Raw genomic sequence first — 19,973 nt, 5'->3', positions numbered from 1 at the left:
GCCTCCGTAACAGATTATAATGTCTCTAAGTATTAAATCTAACGCCACTTTTGAAAATGTAATAAGAATAAATAGAGATCCCGTCCTCATCCACAGCAATCGCTATAAATAGGTTAGAAAACTCTTCTTGGTAGTCTGTCGTAGTCCTGCACTTTTCACTCGATTTGTGAATATCACGTCGAGTCAGTGTAGTTGTAAGTTTTCCACCCACCTGACCCGGTGTAAATACTTTGACTATTTTAGCTTATTTTGATTATTGTACATATAGAATAGGAAAATGCCATAGGTACTTTTCGTATTTGATAACGTCATGTCCAACTACGTCCAAATTTTGATTACGTTAGATGCCCTAATCGCGGCAACCTTCCCGAAAGTAAACATCCATAAAATTGTGCTTCTCTTGATGGTGTTACTCCATATGAACAAAAATGCTGGACAATAAAACCTCTCAGTATTCAGTTTTGTGATTAAAATTTTCGTTTCCTTATTTTATTTGTTTTGCGTTGCTAAAGTTAGTTTTCAATATTTTCCTTGGTTGAATTTAATTTCAGTTCAATGCTAATTTCAAGCCGTTTTTATTTGATCTTTAGTTAGTGAATTGTAGTATGGTTCAGGTTATTTTGTGCAATGAACCTATCATTAGTGTTTGTCATTCGAGATAAACCTCCATTATTCCTGTCATGATACTTAGAGATAAGTTTTTAAACTTCGACTTTTAGACTTACCCGAGACAGCTTAACCCACTCTCTGCTCACCTGAGTTAGTCGGATGTTTGATCAGGAAATAGAGGCACCGTCCTAGAGTGTTCCTACCCCTCGGTACGGTGGAGTATATCCTAACTGCATTCTATACATGCGCACTGGACTAAATAAGACCACATTATTAAAATGCTGCGTTCGTCATTTGGCACGAAATATATTATTAAATGCATTATTCGAATATTCCACAGTTCTACTCACCTTGTATTACACAAGCAGATTTAGCCCTTCAGGCAAGCAACACAATGTTAAAAACATCCTTGGGGATATGAGCTACGAATTTTAGGTAGATAAGTTACTGTGTAGTAAAGTAAGAGAGTATTTTCTTTATTTATTCCTAAAAATTACAATTCTTTTCTTAATCATCGTTGTTCGGTGGATTAGATTAGTAGTTTTCCTTTTTCTGCCACTACGAGCAGAGTCAATGCAGAGTTTCACTTAATCCCTGATAGGTATATTCGGTTTTGACATTTTTCAAAAAAGTCATAAAACGCCTGAGGGCACTGAATCAAGGAACACGTTACAGAATGAATCATGCAAACAATTTAATGTGACTAGAATTTGAATCAAAAATGCCGGAAGTAATTTTCGAAATTTGTTCTTTAATTTGATAGAGCTATCCAATTGTAACTTTTCCGGGCCCATTATCCCTTCAACTTTCGGCACAATTGAAAAACTTGTTTAATTTTACGTTTTTCGTAGTATGGAGATGCTTACTTTCTCTGCTAAGAATTACTTTCCAGGCTAAAAGAAAATAGGCTTCACTTATGTAACACTTGTGCTTTTGAAAATACGGCAGCAGAAATTACGTAAATCTCGCAAGTCACGAGAAAAATCATGGCTACATAGTGCCAACGTTTAAGTAACTGTAACTGTTAGACGGCAAGTAGGGTCGACAAACTACATGGTTAATGACCAAAGCGCAGATTTTCATGCCGTAACAAGTTAGAATGCAAACTAAATTTGGTTAATTGGAAGTGTCGGCCACCCGCTCTTCCAAAGAGTAGCATGAGTAACATAAATTATAGGAGTTCTGATGGGCCGTGCCCCTAATGTTTATGCAGACCCCATAGCACAATCGTTGTGAAGGTAGACTATACTTCAGAAACTTTGCACTCTAACCGTTTAATGCATAAAATATCCCGGCTCTATTAATGACACTGAATCGAACCGACAGTTAGAAAATAACTAAAAATCACTCCCTTCAGTATTAAGAGGGGAGAAGGAGTAATGTATTCGCTTACATGGCAGGGAGATAAATGCTAATTTTAAAGAGTTCATATAATCTCATACAAGCACAGGGAAGGACATGATATTTCCATAACAATACCCGTTTCGATTGTAAATAGTTCCCCCTAAGACTGCTTGTCTCTGGACCTAATATCTTCCTACTTTCCTTACGAGCACATTCTCGTCAGGTCAAATCCTGGTAATTACACATTCATTCGGATGTGCGCACGTGCTGTCCTCAGCTACTATCTGCTTGGTATTCTAAGACAAGCGGATGAATTTTCTCCTCGCCCCACGCCTCCTCCAGAGTTCCAGCTTGAAGACAGCGAATATGAGAGCCAAACAGAGGCTGCGTGTGCGGAACTGGGAGAAAATGAGGGTAATTTAAAATAGGACTTTCCTGCGTAGAACTCTCACCCGACAACTTTCAGTGTCTCTACAGTCGCAAGCCACTGTACTCGTTAATAACCGTGCAAATCTACTCTCTTCATACACAATGGAAGCAGAATACGTATGAGGTTATCGACCTTTCAATACACTACTTGTAAGATGACAAAATTATTTTTTGATCAATTTACAATTAAGGGACCTTATAATTCTAAGCATCGGCAAGTCATAGAATGTATGTGCATTCATTAAAATCCCTTACAGTATTCATTATCACAAGACATAAAACATACACTAATATAGAGGGTGTTTTTATATTCCCATTACAGATTTTGGGCGATTGCACTGAGTACCAAGACGGTTAAGTTTAGCATAAGAACTTGTGTGATCCTTGACATCCTTCCGCGCCCGCCGTACTGTCCCGACCAGGCGCCATCAGACTATCACCTCTTCGCATCAATAGTGCACCCGCTCGCAGAGCAACACTCCAGCAATTCCCAGGAAGTTGGAAAATGGCTCGAAGGATCACACATTCAACCTGTAGGGGTATGAGACATCATGTGATCGCTCAATGGATCCGCACGGAGACGTGTTTTACCTGCTGTTGTACTTGTGATTTTCGTTCATTCTACAGTACAGTAGGAATTCCTCACTACGTACAATAATTCATCTGCACCAAAGATTGGGCCAATAGTGAATAGGTCGTGGTGGCCCGATTGCTTGGCCTGCACGTTCACCAGACTTGACACCGCTAGACTACTACCTGTGGGGTCACATGAAAACTTGATTTACGAAACCCCTGTGGAATCCGAGGAAGACTTACTGGATGTTGGAGGACCAGGGATTGATGATCGTATGCACAAAAAGCACGATAAGTAGCTACCGTGTCTGCGTTGACGTCGGTGGTCGTCATATCAAGCCCCACCTGTAATTCGACCAAGACGACAAGCAGCAGGAGTCCGACAGAGCGCCGAAATATGGGAGCTGTGAATGTGTACTTTTTGCGGGTAGCGGGAAGACGGTACTTTCTCGGACACAAGTTCCTATGATAAATTTAGCCCTCCTGGTACCCACTGAAAGCCCTCAAAGCCTGTAATGGGAATTCAGAAACATCCTGTATATAAAAAAATAAAAGACACTTAAAACACCAGATGTGGAATTCATATAAAGGTCTTGGTAAATTTACCACTTGTAAACGAGTTCTGTTGGACTGGAAATCTGAAGTGAATCATTCAGTTCACATTTCTCCATTGTATGTATCCCATTTGTTGATAGCACCACAGGACGGGTGAAGTTTAAGGAAGCGAAGATTGTTACCAGTGGAATACTATGTAGGAGGGACACTGACTGGAAGGTGATTGGGGATTTAAATGAGACTATGGATTGGGTGTATGGGAATGTGGGAGGGATATTTCTAGATCCTAATGGGTGGGTAGGAGATAGGGATCTGCACTCAGATGGCCTTCACTTAAAGCGCAGTGGTACATATAAGTTAAGAAATTTGTTTAGAAGGGTTATAGGGAGGTACATTCAGGGAAACAGGGTGGCCTAGGGAAAGGTGTTAAGGTAACAGGGAACTGGAAATCAAGTAGGGATGACATAAAACTGTTAGTGCTCAACTGTAGAAGTATTGTAAAGAAAGGAATAGAATTAAGTAACTTAATAGACATATACTTACAAGATATTGTAATGGGAGTTGAATCATGGCTGAGAAATGATATAACGAATGCAGAAATGTTCTCACGGAACTGGAGGGTGTATCGTAGTGATGGGATAGGAATGGTGGGAGGGGAAGTATTCATTCTAGTGAAAGAGGAATTTGTAAGCTACGAAAAAGTTAAAGATGACAAACACGAAATTCTAGGGGTAAGGCTCATATCTAAAGATAACAGGCAACTTTGTCTTTGGAGTCTGCAGACCAGGAAAGGGTAGCGCAGATGCTGATTCAGAATTATTTGATAAGATAATCAGCTATGTGGGAAATGATAAGAAAAGGAACGTGATTGTAGCGGGTGATCTCAATTTACCAAATGTCAATTGGGAAGGTAATGCGAAAGACAGGAAGCATGACCAACAAATGGCAAATAAGTTAATATGGGAATGGCACCTGATTCAGAAAGTGATGGAACCAACTAGAGGGAAGAATATTCTGGATGTAATGCTGATAAAACCAGATGAGCTCTATAGAGAAACCGAAGTAATAGATGCTATTTGTGATCACGAAGCTGTTTTTGTGGTAATCAAAAATAAATGTGAAAGAAAGGAAGAGATTAAAATTAGGACTATTAGGCAGTACAACATGGCTGATAAAACAGGCATGAGGGAGATTTTAATAAGTAACTATGACCGATGGAAAACGGTAAATAAAAATGTAAACAGACTCTGGGATGGGTTTAAACCAATTGTTGAGGAATGTGAAAATAGGTTTGTACCTTTAAAGGTGGTAAGAATGGTAAAGATCCACTATATTATAACAGGGAAGTAAAGAGACTAAGAAGGAGGTGGATGTTGGAAAGAAATAGAGTTAGAAATGGCTGTGGAAGTAAGGAGAAATTGAAGGAACTTACTAGGAAATTGAATCTAGCAAAGAAGGCAGCTAAAGATAACATGGTGGCAAGCATAATTGGCAGCCATACAAATTTTAGTCCAAGAAGGACATTCCAGGAATCATTAATGAACAAGGGGAGTGTGTATGCGAGGATCTTAATAAGGCAGAAGTATTCAGTCAGCAGTATGTAAAGATTGTTGGTTACAAGGATAATGTCCAGAAAGAGAAGGTGACTAATACTAAAGAAGTATTAAAATTTACCTATATCAGCAATGACATTTACAGTAAGATACAAAATTTGAAAACTAGAAAAGCAGCTGGAATTGGTAAGGTTTCGGGAGATATACTAAAGACAATGGGTTGGTATATAGTACCATATCTGAAGTACTTGTTTGATTATTGTTTGCATGAAGAAACTTTACCAAATGAATGGAGAGTTTCTATAGTAGCCCCTGTATATAAAGGAAAGGGTGATAGACATAAAGCTGAAAATTACAGGCTAGCCATTTTGACATGCATTGTGTGTAAGCTTTGGGAAAGCATTCTTTCTTATTATATAAGGCATGTTTGCGAAATTAATAACTGGTTTGAAAGAACGCAGTTTGGGTTTAGAAAAGGTTATTCCACTGAAGCCCAACTTGTAGGATTCCAGCAAGATATAGCAGATACCCTGGATTCAGGAGGTCAATTGGACTGTATCGCGATTGACCTGTCTAAGGCTCTTGATAGGGTAGATCATGGGAGACAACTGGCAAAAATGAGTGGAATTGGACTTGACAAAAGAGTGACTGAATGGGTGACTCTGTTTCTAGAAAACGGAACTCAGAGAATTTGAGTAGGTGAAGCTTTATCTGTCCCTTTAATAATTAAATGGGGAATTTCTCAAGGCAGTGTTATTAGAACTTTATGTTTTCTTATATATATCAATGATATGTGTAAATAAGTGGAATCAGAGATAAGGCTTTTCGCAGATGATGTTATTCTGTATAGAGTTATAAATAAGTTGCAAGATTGTGAGCAACTGCAAAATGACCTTGATAATGTTGTGAGATCGACAGTAGGCAATGGTATGATGATAAACGTGGATAAAAGTCAGGTTGTGAGTTTCACAAATATGAAAAATCCTCTCAGTTTTAATTACTACGTTGATGGGGTGAACGTTCCCTTTTGGGATCATTGTAAATACATAGGTATTAATATAAGGAAAGATCTTAATTGGGGTAATCACAAAAATATGGTTGTAAATAAAGTCCACAGATCTCTGCACATGGTTTTGAGGGTATTTAGGGGTTGTAGTAAGGATTTAAGGAGAGAGCATATTTGTATACTAGAGTATGGTTCCAGTGTATGGAACCCTCACCAGGATTTCTTGATTCAGGAACTGGAAAAAATCCAAAGAAAAGCAGCTCGATTTGTTCAGGGCGATTTCTGACAAAAGAATTGCGTTACAAAAGTGTTGCAAAGGTTGGGCTGGGAAGACTTGGGAGAAAGGAGACGAGCTGCTCGACTAAGTGGTATGTCCCGAGCTGTCAGTGTAGAGACGACGTGGGAGGACATCAGTAGACGAATAAGTTTGGATGGTGTCTTCAAGAGTAGAAAATATCACAATATGAAGATAAAGTTGGAATTCAAGAGGACAAATTGGGCCAAATATTCGTTTATAGGAAGGGGAGTTAGGGATTGGAATAACTTACCGAGGGAGATGTTCAATAAATTTCCAGTTTCTTTGCAATCATTTAAGGAAAGGCTAGGAAAACAACAGATAGGGAATCTGTCACCTGGGCGACTGCCCTAAATGGAGATCAGCAGTGATTGATTGATTGATTGATTGATTGATTGATTGATTGATTGATTGATTGATTGATTGATTGATTGATTGATTGATTGATTGATTGATTGATTGATTGATTGATTGATTGATTGATTGATTGAATGACAGTACCAACATATTAGATGGTCCTGATTTATAACCACTGATGACACTGTGTAACCTGGTACTATCAACAAATGAGAAACACACAAGGAACAAATGTGAAGTGAGTGACACACATCAGACTTCGAGTCCGACATAACTCGTTTACAAGTCGTCAGTTTACCACAAGTTTCATGTGAATTCCACAGTTGTTGTTTTATGTGTTTTTATTTCGTCGTTATATACGTAGGCAAGTAGCCTCCGTGGATCAGGTGGCAGCGCGCCGGCCTCTCACCGCTGGATACCGTGGTTCAAATCCCGGTCACTCCATGTGAGATTTGTGCTGGACAGAGTGGAGGAGGTACCGATTTTTCTCCGGGTACTTCGGTTTTCCCTGTCATCTTATATTCCAGCAACACTCTTTATTAACATTTCATTTTATCTGTCAGTCATTTATGATTGCCCCAGAGGAGTGCGACAGGCTTCGGCAGTCGACACATTTCCCATCCTCGCCGCTAGATGACTCAATTCCTGACCCGGTGCAATGACTGGAAACAGGCGGTGGATTTTCTTTTTCATTCGTAAGCAAGTCAATAAGTATCTGAAATGTTGCTCTATTTGTCTTTAGATTGGATTTATGGCATTGTGTGCTCACCAGCCACTAGATGGCACCTTTGTCTACGTCTGTGGTAGGTTTCAGCGTTATCAGATCAGTACAGCTTGCGCTGTTGCGATCTGTTGAAACCAAGGAATAACAGCCTTCCATTATTTTTTTTTGTCGTCTGAGTGCGGAAATTGATAGAAGACTTCCAGAACAATACCCTACATGTTTATAAACTTTGATCTTTTCTTTTACAAACTCTGTATATTTAACTCACTTCTACTTCCAAGGAAAATTTGTGATACTTTCTTGAAACATTCCCAGGATCGATTTTCTTTGTCAGACATACAAACATATCGAATAGAAATACAAACCAAGATAATATATCTCCAGATTAATGGAAAACTATCCCCGATAGTGAAATTCTGATTTCAGATTCGAATTTAGCAACGTAAATTCCTTTAGAATTACATAATTTCTTTCCAGGAAGAGAACCTTTGTGGAACCCTGTTATTGCTCTTCCTTATAGTGATATAACAAAGCTGCTTTATCGCTTATCTACAGGGTTCGCTATCTGATCAGTGTCCAGACTAAACGAAACTTATACATCACATCCACACTTTAAAGAGGAAAGAAAAATGTGGATTAGGAACTGAATGTGCAACATTTCAAACATACTGTAGAGTTCTTTCCGAATTTGGCCATCTATGGACCGCCTAGCACTTAAGGCTTCTGGGCCTTTCTTCTCTTCTCTTCCAAAACTCTCTTCACTCTTTCGCTTCTCACATTTTTCTCCTCTTCGGAAATGATCCATTCGGTTGTCCGTTTTAGTGGTTTCTCTTCAAATTATTTTAGATTGTCGACACTTCTCCTGACCTCGCTTCTATTGTGGATCATCTGAAATGTAATTTCTTCTTGACCTCTTCCACCTACTTGGAGGAGACCGTTAACTTGTAAAGCTCCTAATATCTCCTTTTCTTCCAAGATCCATCAGTAGTCCTTTGTGGTTCCAGAAATTTCCTCAGAATCTTCCTTTCCTTCTTTTCGAGTTCTTGACGCTCCTCTTTTTTATTTACAATCAGACACTCTAAAACGTACAATCCTTCCGGTTTTATTACTGAGTTGTAATGTCGTTGTTATAGCTGTTTTGTGTTAGTTTGTAGACCAAGTTGTCTGTTTGCCTATTTATCCAGTCTGTTGAGTTCACCCAGGTATTTCATCTTGCCGTGCTTTACCTCCTTATACTTCTCGCTTTGTGCTTGTGCTCCATATATTCATTCACGCTCTCCATCAACTTTTGAGCCTCTTCTCGGTTTTTGGCTGAGACGGCAAAGTCATCGGCAAAAGCTAAACACTTCATTTCTAGCTTCTGTCGTTTCTTCCCCAGATGTATTCCACTTATTCCTTCCAATTTCAGATCTTCACGACTCCCCCCCTCATGGCACTACAGACCCTGAAGGGCTTTGGCCTACCAAGCGATCGCTGCTCAGTCCGAAGGCCTGCAGATTACGAGGTGTCGTGTGGTCAGTACGATCCTCTCGAACGTTATTCTTGGCTTTCTAGACCAGGGCCGCTATCTCACCGTCAGATAGCTCCCCAATTCTAATCACGTAGGCTGAGTGGACCTCACACCAGCCCCCGGGTCCAAGTAAAAATCCCTGACCTGGCCGGGAATCGAACCCGGGGCCTCCGGTTCAGAGCTTCACATTATTGTTTATTGAGTCCGTTTCCGTGGTGTAGGAGGCAGCGCGTCCGCCTGTCACCCGGCCGGGTCAGGAGTTTTTAATTGTAAATGATTAATATCCCTGGCCTGGGGACTGGGTGTTTGTGCCGTCGTTAATGTTCGTTTCCTCACATTCAACACTTTACACCCCCATCGTTTACATAATACACGCAGGTTCCTCACATATGCTGCAAGATCTTCCTAGGCCGACGCCCCGAACAAATAGCATAAAAAAAAGTTTATTGACACAAGAAAGCATTTTGTATAAGCGGGGCGGATCGAAAATCAATAACAGTCAAATATTTTCAAGTGTGAAAATGAACATGAATGATTTTAGTTGTTTGTTTTTTCTCAGATGTCAGCAGAACTTGTTCCTACGGGGAGGCGGAAAGTCACATGACAAACACTTGGCCTGTGATTGGTTATTTCAGAAACGTTGCTCGGGCTCAGCACTAGAACATGCGCACTTGGAGGAATGGGATAGGTCTGGGATTTGGAAGGAACGGCCGAAGCTTTAATTAAGGGGTGTAAAATGGAAAACCACGGAAAATCATCTTCAAGGCTTCCGACAGTGGAATTCGTACCCACTATCTCCCAAATGCAAGCTGACAGCTATGCACTCCTAACCGCACGGCCACCTCGCTCGATTATACAATTTCTAAACACTAGATTGGATGCTAAGAGCCTGGATTCAATTCCAAACATCTCCGCTATTAATACGACGCTACTCATGGCGATGTGTCCGTCGGATGGACCCTCAGTCCTTGAGCACAACCCTTGGTGCTATTCGAGAGCAGTAGGCTATGTGCCAGCATCGGGTATCACCCTCTCCCTTCAAATACCGCGTCACTCAATTCATCTCATTAACAGCTCTGATGACGTTGACGTCACGAAGGGCATTCGGTCGTAAAAACGCGCTACGGGGATTCATTTCACTTCATATCCGACCCCGCAGAGGAACGGGGCAAGGGTTTGACAACATATGTGCGATAAGCATATTGGAATATACTTAATACAAATTCAAATAATAATAATAATAATAATAATAATAATAATAATAATAATAATAATAACTCTCTGTAGTGGTCAATGTGATTAGCTGCCAGTCCCACAGGCCTGGGTTCGATTCCCGGCTCTGTCATGAAATTTGAAAAGTGCTACGAGGGCTGGAAGGGGTCAACTCAGCCTCGGGAGATCAACTGAGTAGAGGCAGGTTCGATTCCCACTTCAGCCAACCTCGAAGTAGATTTCCGTGGTTTTCCACTTCTCTTCTATGCAAATGTCGGGATGGTACCTAACTTAAAGCCACGGCCGCTTCCTTTCCTCTTCCTAGCCTATCTCTTCTAATCTTCTCATCCCCCACCAAGGCCCCTGTTCAGCATAGCAGGAGAGGCCGCCTGGGCGAGGTACTGATCATCCTTCCAGTTGTATCCCCCACCATACGTCTCACGCTCCAGGACACTGCCCTTGAGGCGGTAGAGGTGGGATCCCTCGCAGAGTCCGACGGAAAAACCAACCCTGGATGGTAAACAGATGAAAAAAGAAAGAATAATAACGGTTTTGGAGACGCCAAGGTGCCGGAATTTAGTCCCGTAGGATTTCTTTTCAATGCCTATAAATCTACCGATACGAGGCTGACATATTCGAGCACCTTCAAAGGCCAGCGCCTCAACCGTCTCAACTACGCAGCCCATTACAAATTCAAACAAACAGTGAGGATGAGGTAACAGTGACTGAGAGATCGTCATGCTTGCCAACTTCATCAGGGAAGAACGTCGGTATATTATTGCAATGTCTTTCTTAATAGTCCATCTGGCGACAAAATTAATGCTACCTAAAATCGGGACTTTGGGGTCCCCAGGAAGGGTTAACCGGGACACGGGAGCTGACCGCAAAACTGGGGACTACCCCAAGTAAACTGGAACGGTTGGTAACTCAAAGAAGTTAAAACATTTGAGCCGGTAACCCAGTGTATATAGATGTACGTCGCCTGTCCGATGTTCTGGCGTCGCGTCGGTGTGAATGAAGAAGCGCCTAAGGAGGGAAGAGTTCTCCCCAGGCGCGTGCGCAGCTCTCTGATACATTGATTGGAGAGGGTAGGGAACGTACGGGGGAGTGAGAGACTGGGAGAATGCGCGCTCAGTTGTCTGCGAGTTTCGCGGCGGAGTGCGGCTAAGTGCGCGGTACAGGCATGTCTTGTGTGGGTGTTCTTCGCGAAACGATTCCAAACATCAAATGACATTTTAGTTTCTGAAGGAAGACAAATTTCTCATTAACTCTAATACCTCTTTTTCGAACAAAAAAATTCATTTTTTAAAGATATATTTTATTTACGTAATATAATCTTAAATTTGATATTTTGCGATTCCATTTAATTTTGTCTCTGCGAGGAAATTTTTTCCTTTTTCAATATATAATTAAGAGTTGTAAATTATTGACAAACAAGGTATGGAACAAATAAATCATATTAATTTATATTTTATCTGCACGACATAAATTTAATTTTTTCAATCGTAGATTGCATTCAAAACTTTCAATAGATCTAATTATTTTCACAATACAATATTAATTAGAAATTATAAAAATAAATAACAAAATAACCAGTGAATATTCAAACAATTCAATTAGTTGGAAGAACTATTGTGCTTTCGTTAAAGATTCCCTATATTTCTCTTCATCTATTTTCTTCTCTGAAATTCCAGATTGTTAATTTGATCGATTTAGTGTCTTTCAGATTACTTGACGTGTTGAAATATGACATGGATGTATGTTGTTGTTGTTGTTTTAGTCATCAGTCCATAGACTGTTACGATGCAGTCTCCATGCCACCCTATCCTGTGCTAACCTTTTCATTCTACGTAACTATTGCATCCTACATCTGCTCTAATCTGCTTGTCATATTCATACCTTGGTCTATCCCTACCGTTCTTACCCCCTACACTTCCTTCAAAAACAAACTGAACAAGTCCTGGGTGTCTTAAGATGTGTCCTATCATTCTATCTCGTCTTGTCAAATTTAGCCAAACCGATCTCTTCTCGCCAAATCGATTCAGTATCTCTTCATTCGTGATTCGATCTATCCATCTCACCTTCAGCATTCTTCTGTAACACCACATTTCAAAAGCTTCTAATCTCTTTCTTTCTGAGCTATTTATCGTCCATGTTTCGTCCAAAAATCGAATGAAAGTTATTCAAAATTCAAATTACTTGCTGTGGATGTCTCAGTCCAGATATGGCAATTTTAGGAATAATTTCGATGTTGATTTTATGGGGAATAATTTAAAATCTTAACTCTTGTAAGCAAGATATTTCTTAGCCTACGTATGCTAAAGTGGAATACATTTTTAAGAAGTTAGGCAGAACATTAAATTTAAAGGTAACAGGAAAGTTTGCACATAGTTAAGGGGAGGGATTGATAAAATCTCTTTTCTAGCTTAAATTAATTTTGTAATGGTCTAAAATGGATTGAGCTCTAATATTTATCAGAATGTTTGCTACAAAAGAATATCTTTTAAGCAAGTTCGACACAATATTAACTTAGAAAATAAATGCAAAGTTAGAACGAAGTTTAGACGTGTATTTGATGAATCAAGAACAACTAAAATGATAATTTAAAAAAAATATAACGGTTTAATATGTATTATAAATTACAATGGACTATAATAAAAATGAAGTTTTTCCATTGTGACATAGTGTAGGTTTAAATAATTCACTGAACTTCAAGATTGAAATTGTATATTTAGGGTAGTAATTTGGAAAACAAATTAATAAAAACGTTTTCTCCTTAATATTCCTTAAATAAATGTTATGCCTTTCATGTCACAGAAATTTCATGGTTCCTTATTTTACAGGGACACTCAATAATTTTTTATAGCCTACAGATATTCATAAACTCAACAGAGGTGTGCTCGTGTGATATAGTTAATAACAATATTCGTGTGTGGTGTAGTGGTAGATTACCATTACGAGTGATCTTCCTAACGTGTGTTTTTAAGAAAGTTTTTTTTTTTAATAAATGAACTAGATATTTCTTACTATGACATGGCGGGGTGAATGTAAAATATTACGCGATGAGCTCTGGACCGCGACAATGGATACTCTGGTCTACACAGCTGGTGATCTTGATACTGCTTGGCTTACCATGTAAGTGTGAATCATGTTCTTCTACATTTTAGTGTGTTTTGTAGATGGCGTGAACAGTACAGTAGTTCGCTTTCGAGTTAGAAGGTCGAGATTTGAACCCCGGTAGATGTAAGTGTAATCAGTATGTATAAAATAAGAGAGTTTTATCTGTACATCGCACACAATTTAAGAATATTTCTACACCTTGGATGAATGGTCAGCGTTGAGGCCTTAGGTTCAGAGGGTTCCGGCTTCGATTTCCAGCCGGGTCGAGGATTTAAATCGAGTTTCATTATTGCTGGCTCGGGTCTCCGTATTTGTGCGTGTACCAACACTTCCCACTTCATATTCAGACAACGCACCACACTACGAACCCCCACAAAAACACACCATTAGTGAATATCTCTCTATACATAGGGTTGTCGTCAGGAAGAGGGCCAATTCCACATGTGCGAAACACTTTGCACCCGCGACCCCACATATGTGGGAAAAAGCGGCAGAAGAAGGAGGAGGTGGTGGTGGTGGTGGTGGTGGTGGTGATTACTATTTTAAGGGGAAGTACAACTAGGCAACCATCCTCTATATAACACTACTCAGAGGGGAAAATGGAAGGGGTCCGACACTTCGAAAAATGAAGGTATCGGCCAATGAACGGCAAGGGCCACGAATGGCGTGAAAATGAAAGCCTCCCTAGGCCTCGAGTGATCTAATAGCGTCGGGGTCGGAAAAGAACAAGAGTTGATCAAGGGAGGTCGGATAGGATAGATGAAAGTGAAGAGCCTGGGACAAGTAAGTGTAAGCAATGTCAGGACTCAGTTGACAGCCTCATGGTCGCCAACCAACGTGCTTCAAAGCTCAATCTCGTGTTGCCTATTGCGACAGGCAGGGAACACCATGGTCGTGTCCACAGTAACAAGGATATTAACTCCTTAATTTTTCGTTTTCCCTGTCATTCTGTCTTCTTCTTCTTCTTCTTCTTCTTCTTCTTCTTCTTCTTCCTCCTCCGCTTTTCCCACATCTGCGGGGTCGCGGGTGCGAATTGTGTCACACATATGTGGATTTGGCCCTGTTTTATGTACGGATGTCATTCTTGACGCCAACCCTATGTGGAGTATTATAATCACTATTGCGTGTTTCCGAGGTGGTTGGTGGTGTGATGCCTGAATATGAAGAGGGAAGTGTTGAGACAAACAGAAACACCCAGTCCCCGAGTCAGAAGAATTAATTCAGCTCGATTAAAATACCCGACCTGGCCGGTAATTCTTTAAATCCTCCTTTGTTATGTCTAATTCTTTCATTTTATTATTATTATTATTTTATTATTATTATTATTATTATTATTATTATTATTATTATTATTATTATTAACAAATACATCGCAGTTGGGAAACATCCCGGTGGTAATGTTCACCTGCCGTAGTGTGGTAATAAACTGAATTTAAAACATAATTACCGAACAACAACAACAACAACAACAACAACAACAAGACTACAACAAGCAATTCACCGAGCTCGATAGCTGCAGTCGCTTAAGTGCGGCCAGTATCCAGTAATCGGGAGATAGTGGGTTCGAGCCCACTATCGGCAGCCCCGAAGATGGTTTTCCGTGGTTTCCCATTTTCACACCAGGCTAATGCCGGGGCTGTACCTTAATTAAGACCACCGCCGCTTCCTTCCAATTCCTAGGCCTTTCCTATCCCATCGTCGCCGTAAAACATATCTGTATCGGTGCGACGTAAAGCGAATAACAAAAAAAACAAGCAATTCCATGAAAGAAAGTACAAGAGAAAAGCTTCTAGTTTAACATTCTAAATCCAGTACGAAGGCATGTAACTACATAGTCACACCATTAAAATATGATATAATATCATTTTATATCACGGTTGTATACCAGGAACAGGTGAAAATAAATATCAGACATTGAAAAATGTATAGGTAATCACAAATTCAGTGTCCATCATTTAAATCTTTTACTTTTGACTTTACATTAACACTAATGATCTTCTTAAATGTCTTGATACCGGAAGGGACTCTATCAAAGACTGCTGAAGGTAATTTGTTCCATTCCGTTTTGGTTCTGTTTACGAAGGAAACTTGTTCCAGCCTATTCCTAATACTACTCTTGGCTTTCACCGAGTTAGTTGGCCGCGCAGTTAGGAGCACGCTGCTGTGAGCTTACATTCGGGAGATAGCGGGTTCGAACCCCACTCTCGGCAGCTTTGAAGGTGATTTTCTGTGGCTTCCCATTTTCAAACCAGACAGTGCTGGGACTGTATCTTAATTAACGCCCCAATCGCTACGTTCCCACCCCTTGCCTTTCCTGTCCCATTCTCCCTATGAAACCTACCTGCGTTGGTGCAAACTGAAAACATTGTTGGCTTCCTAGATTGAGGCCGCTACCTGACCTGAAGCTGAGTCGACATCAAATCAGCCCTCAGATCCAAGTAAAAATCTCGCGATCTCGGAGAAAGAGGCAGACACGCTATCCCTACACAACGGGGCTGGAATTATTATTATTATTATTATTATTATTATTATTATTATTATTATTATTACCATCGCAGTAAATCAATGCGTCCACTTCTTACGCATACACTGATGGGGTTCACGGGTCTGTCTGTCTGTTAGGTCATCAGCTCAGAGGCTGGTTGGATCCTCAAATAACACCACCAAAGGTTATGCGGTTATAAGGAAACCGCAAAAACCAATGGCAGCACCAAAATGAGGCGTACTAGGCAAGACGAGGAGTGAGGTAGTTTGCCATTGCTTTCCTCACTGGGTCAGAAAGTGCTATTGCAGCACGACTGACTCTATGAGCAACACCTTTCATAACACTCAGATGCACTAGTCATGCTCTGAATGTCATTACTCAGCACCACCCATACCCCAGCAGCCATGGATGAGACTGGGACTTTACTCTGGCCTGTGCCAAGAGACGGATACAAAAGTACTGTATCCATCAAGAAATGGCAGCAGGCAAGGTTCACGGGTAAGAACTGCATATCGATGGCTGAGAACCTAAGGATTACAGTACAGAGCTTATCGCTGCCACACTAGTTGTTGTCTACATAGATCTTACATCATTCATTATTATAACCTGAAGACGAGTGTCAACTCAATGGGTAATCCTTTCATATTATGCAAAGCGATTAATGTCAGAACATTGAAAACTATTACAATTGCTTCCTGTCATCAATACTTCAGATTTTGTGTTTTAACATTTTCGAAGGTTGAGGTCGAAATAAGCTATAGATTGATGGGAAATTCTCGACTGTCAAAAAAACCATTTATTTGATCCACAACAATTTCCTTCTCTGCCATCGATGTGTTTTAAGATGGGTACTTCCCTATCACCAAGCTCACTAGATGAATATATTCAGTATTACGTTTTTTCCTCTGTAGTGACTCACAGACTGTTGTGTTGTGTTTTGTTATGTGAAGATGAGTGCATTTTCTCCCCCCTCATTGCATAACCAGGACAACCTTACAGGCCATTTCTTATGACTGATTGTCATCTGGAATTAGCAGCCGTTAATAGATGGCCATAGGTTATGTAGCGCATTCCTATCCACGAAATATCACTGTAAAATATTTCACAAATGGAACATCATAATTGCTTTTACACAAATGAAGTGAAAAATCTGCGGTAAATTAAGAAATACCGGCGTTATTAGAGAAATATGAATACATGCAATTATGATGTTCCATTTGTGACAAATTTTACAGTGACATTTCGTGGTTAGGAATGCGCTACGTAACCGATGGCCATGACCACGAGACATATTTATAATCATCTGAATTTACCAAAGGGGAAAGTGGTTTATTTTTTCCTTCTCTTTTTTTCCAATCCATTTACTATACTACACACATCCTAACTATTTGAAGTGAATCGCCTCTTTCAGTTTCATATTTCCGATCTTACTTTCAGTTCCTTCAGGCTTCATTCCAACTGAAATCCCTTCAGTTCTGACGATCAACCTCACACAGCCCGAAACTTACGGGCAATAAAAAAGTAATAATCGTATGGCCTCAGCTACCGTGTGCAGACATTTCAATTTGACGCCGTCAGGCTGTCTGTTCGTTAATTTCGACGTTCTCTTTTACTCCAGGCGCACTAGATGGCAGACAGAGTAAATCGAAACACTTCTGGGCGTCTTAGGCTGTGACTGAATCAATTTTCTCGGTTAAACACCAAATGTGCCACCAGAGATCTTTTACATGCCGACATCTTACGATATGGAGTGTCGAATGGACTTTATTCCACCCTTCAAAAATCCGACTACCTTTGCCTGGTTTGAACCCGCTATCTTGGGATCTGGAGGCCGGCATTCTACCACTGATTCCCAGAAGCAGCTACTTCCGGGCAGAAAGAAAGTCAATATTGGATATGTTAGACATTGTCGAAACTAATAATCCATCCGCAGGTCAACGAATTCGGAATCTACCACGGGAACAAACATTCCACACTTGGACACTACACAATTTATAAGTGAAATGCGTTGAATTTTATCCCCGTTATCATAAACCAAACATCTGGATAAGTAACAGAGAAAGATTTTCAAGCTATGAATGGACAAATGCGTCCGCCTCTGTGGCATAGTGGTTAGTGTGATTAGCTACCACCCCCGGAGGCCCGGGCTCGATTCCCACCTCAGCCATCCTGAAAGTGGTTTTCCGTAGCTTCCCCACTTCTCCTCTAGGCAAATGCCGGGATGGTACCTAACTTAAGGCCACGGCCGATTCCTTCCCTCTTCCTTGTCTATCCCTTCCAATCTTAGTAGCCCCCCCCCCACACTAGGCCCCTATTCAGCATAGCAGGTGAGGCCGCCTGGGCGAGGTACTGGTCATCCTACCCAGCTGTATCCCCGACCCAGAGGCAGAACCTCCAGGACACTGGCTTGAGGAGGTAGAGGTGCGATCCCTGAGGTGGGAACCCTCTCTGAGTCCGACGGAAAAACTGACGCTGGAGGGTAAACAGATAAAAAAGAAGAAGAAGACTAAGAATGGACAAACGCACTTAAAATATCATGCAGTATTTCAAAGGTTTAAGCCGTGACTGGTAGATGTCTCGGCATCCAGATTGTGGGCACAAAGAAACACTTCGTCATGCATTAGAATACTGGCGCAAAGGAAAATTGCTAAGTAAGACCCATCAAAACACAAACGCACACACGTACAGAGAAAGAGAGAGAGAGAGAGAGAGAGAGAGAGAGAGAGAGAGAGAGAGCAACCTTAGCATCTACACTGAACTGCTTATGAAGAAGTAAACTGTTTCTCTTCGACGGGGTCCAACAGGAGAGTAAATAATATTGCCATCCACCAGCAGACTCGGGAGATCCTCCGTGGCTCAGGCGGCAACGCGCCAGCCTCTCACCGCTGGGCTCCGTGGTTCAAATACCGGTCACTCCATGTGAGATTTGTACTGGGCAAGCGGAGGCGGGGCAGCTTTATCTCCGGGTACTCCGGTTTTGCCTGCCATCTTTCATTCCAGCAACATCCTCCAATATTTCATTTCATCTGTCATTCATTAATCATTGCCCCCAGAGGAGTGCGACAGGCTTCGGCAGCCGTCACGGTTGCTATCCTCGGCGCTGGATGGGGGCTCTATCAAATGACTGGAAACAGGCTGTGGATTTTGATTTTGATTTTCAGAAGACTCGACCGGTTTGAAAGAGACTTCTCTTAGGCCAAAGAAGTTGACTAGGGAAAGAAGTGCATTTACGCGCATAACATTCACCCAGAAAACTGATCCGTTATGGATCTGCTATTCGGAACCTGAGGCAGTGTATCCAAGCATACGTGGCAAATCCTGTGAAAGCTTTAAATCCCGCACATAAAAATTTAAATCATCTGCCTGTTTCAAGTCATTCGACCGGCTCAGGAGTGGAATGAATGAAGCCCCCATCTAACGGCGAGGACAGGAACTGTGCCGGCTGCCAAAGCCTGTCGCACAACTCTGAGACAATGATTATTGACTGACAGATGAACTGTTATTGGAGAGTGTTGGTTGAATGAAAGATGACAGGAAAATCCAGAGTACCCGGAGATAAACCTGTCCCGCGTCCGTTTCCTCCAGCACAAATCTCACGTGGAGTGACCGGGATTTGAACCAGGGAACCCGGCGGTGAGAGGCCGGCGCGCTGCCACATGAGTCACGGAGGCTCTTAATTTTAATTATTTTTTATAAATAATATTGACACGTCGCCATCCATACTATACATGATCGAGGTGGCCGTGATCAAAACAATCGATATAACAAATGAGATACTTGCAGGGAAGTTCGTGAAATCAATACTCGAGGGGAAACTTGAAATAATAAGAGGATCTGCTGGTAAGGAATCCGTACTTCAACCAATCAAAGACGCATTTCAAATAAACGTGCACGAAAAGTAACTTAGCTACTGAAGGAAACGTGTCATTTTCCTACACTTTTGAGTGTGGAAGAAGGCAAATTGATGATAGTATGGAATAAATACTCATTTTCTTATCATACTCACTGGACTTATTTTCAAGTCGCAAGCATTCAGCACAGCCTAGTTGTCGATATAGGACACGCTGCTTACTACATGTTCTCCTAACAGAAGAATCCCTCCCTGCCACTTTATACCTCCCAGTAGATTATTCATGTAAACTATCAACAACAAAGGTGAAAGATAACGACCTTGTGTAACCCCTGTAACTACTTCAAACCA

The 19,973-nt window shown here is 41.0% G+C and overlaps 1 protein-coding gene and 1 long non-coding RNA gene across 2 annotated transcripts in view; one reads left to right on the top strand and one right to left on the bottom strand.

Moving 5' to 3' along the window:
* Nucleotides 1-19,973, bottom strand: part of LOC137502999 (uncharacterized) — a 755,060-nt gene that overhangs the window by 668,362 nt on the left and 66,725 nt on the right. The gene's annotated exons all lie outside the window — the stretch shown is intronic.
* The window catches only part of LOC136885413 (roundabout homolog 3), a 301,768-nt gene continuing 293,128 nt past the window's right edge, over nt 11,334-19,973 (top strand). The window contains exons 1-2 of the mRNA XM_068230336.1: nt 11,334-11,605; nt 13,011-13,302. Coding sequence (XP_068086437.1) covers nt 13,230-13,302 — 73 coding nt within the window. The 5' untranslated portion in view covers nt 11,334-11,605; nt 13,011-13,229. The remainder of the gene's footprint in view (nt 11,606-13,010; nt 13,303-19,973) is intronic.

This window comes from Anabrus simplex, chromosome 14, assembly GCF_040414725.1.
Source record: "Anabrus simplex isolate iqAnaSimp1 chromosome 14, ASM4041472v1, whole genome shotgun sequence".
Taxonomy (NCBI): Eukaryota; Metazoa; Arthropoda; class Insecta; order Orthoptera; family Tettigoniidae; genus Anabrus; species Anabrus simplex.
Note: the sequence above shows the minus strand (reverse complement) of the source record. Positions and strands in the feature narration are given on the sequence as shown.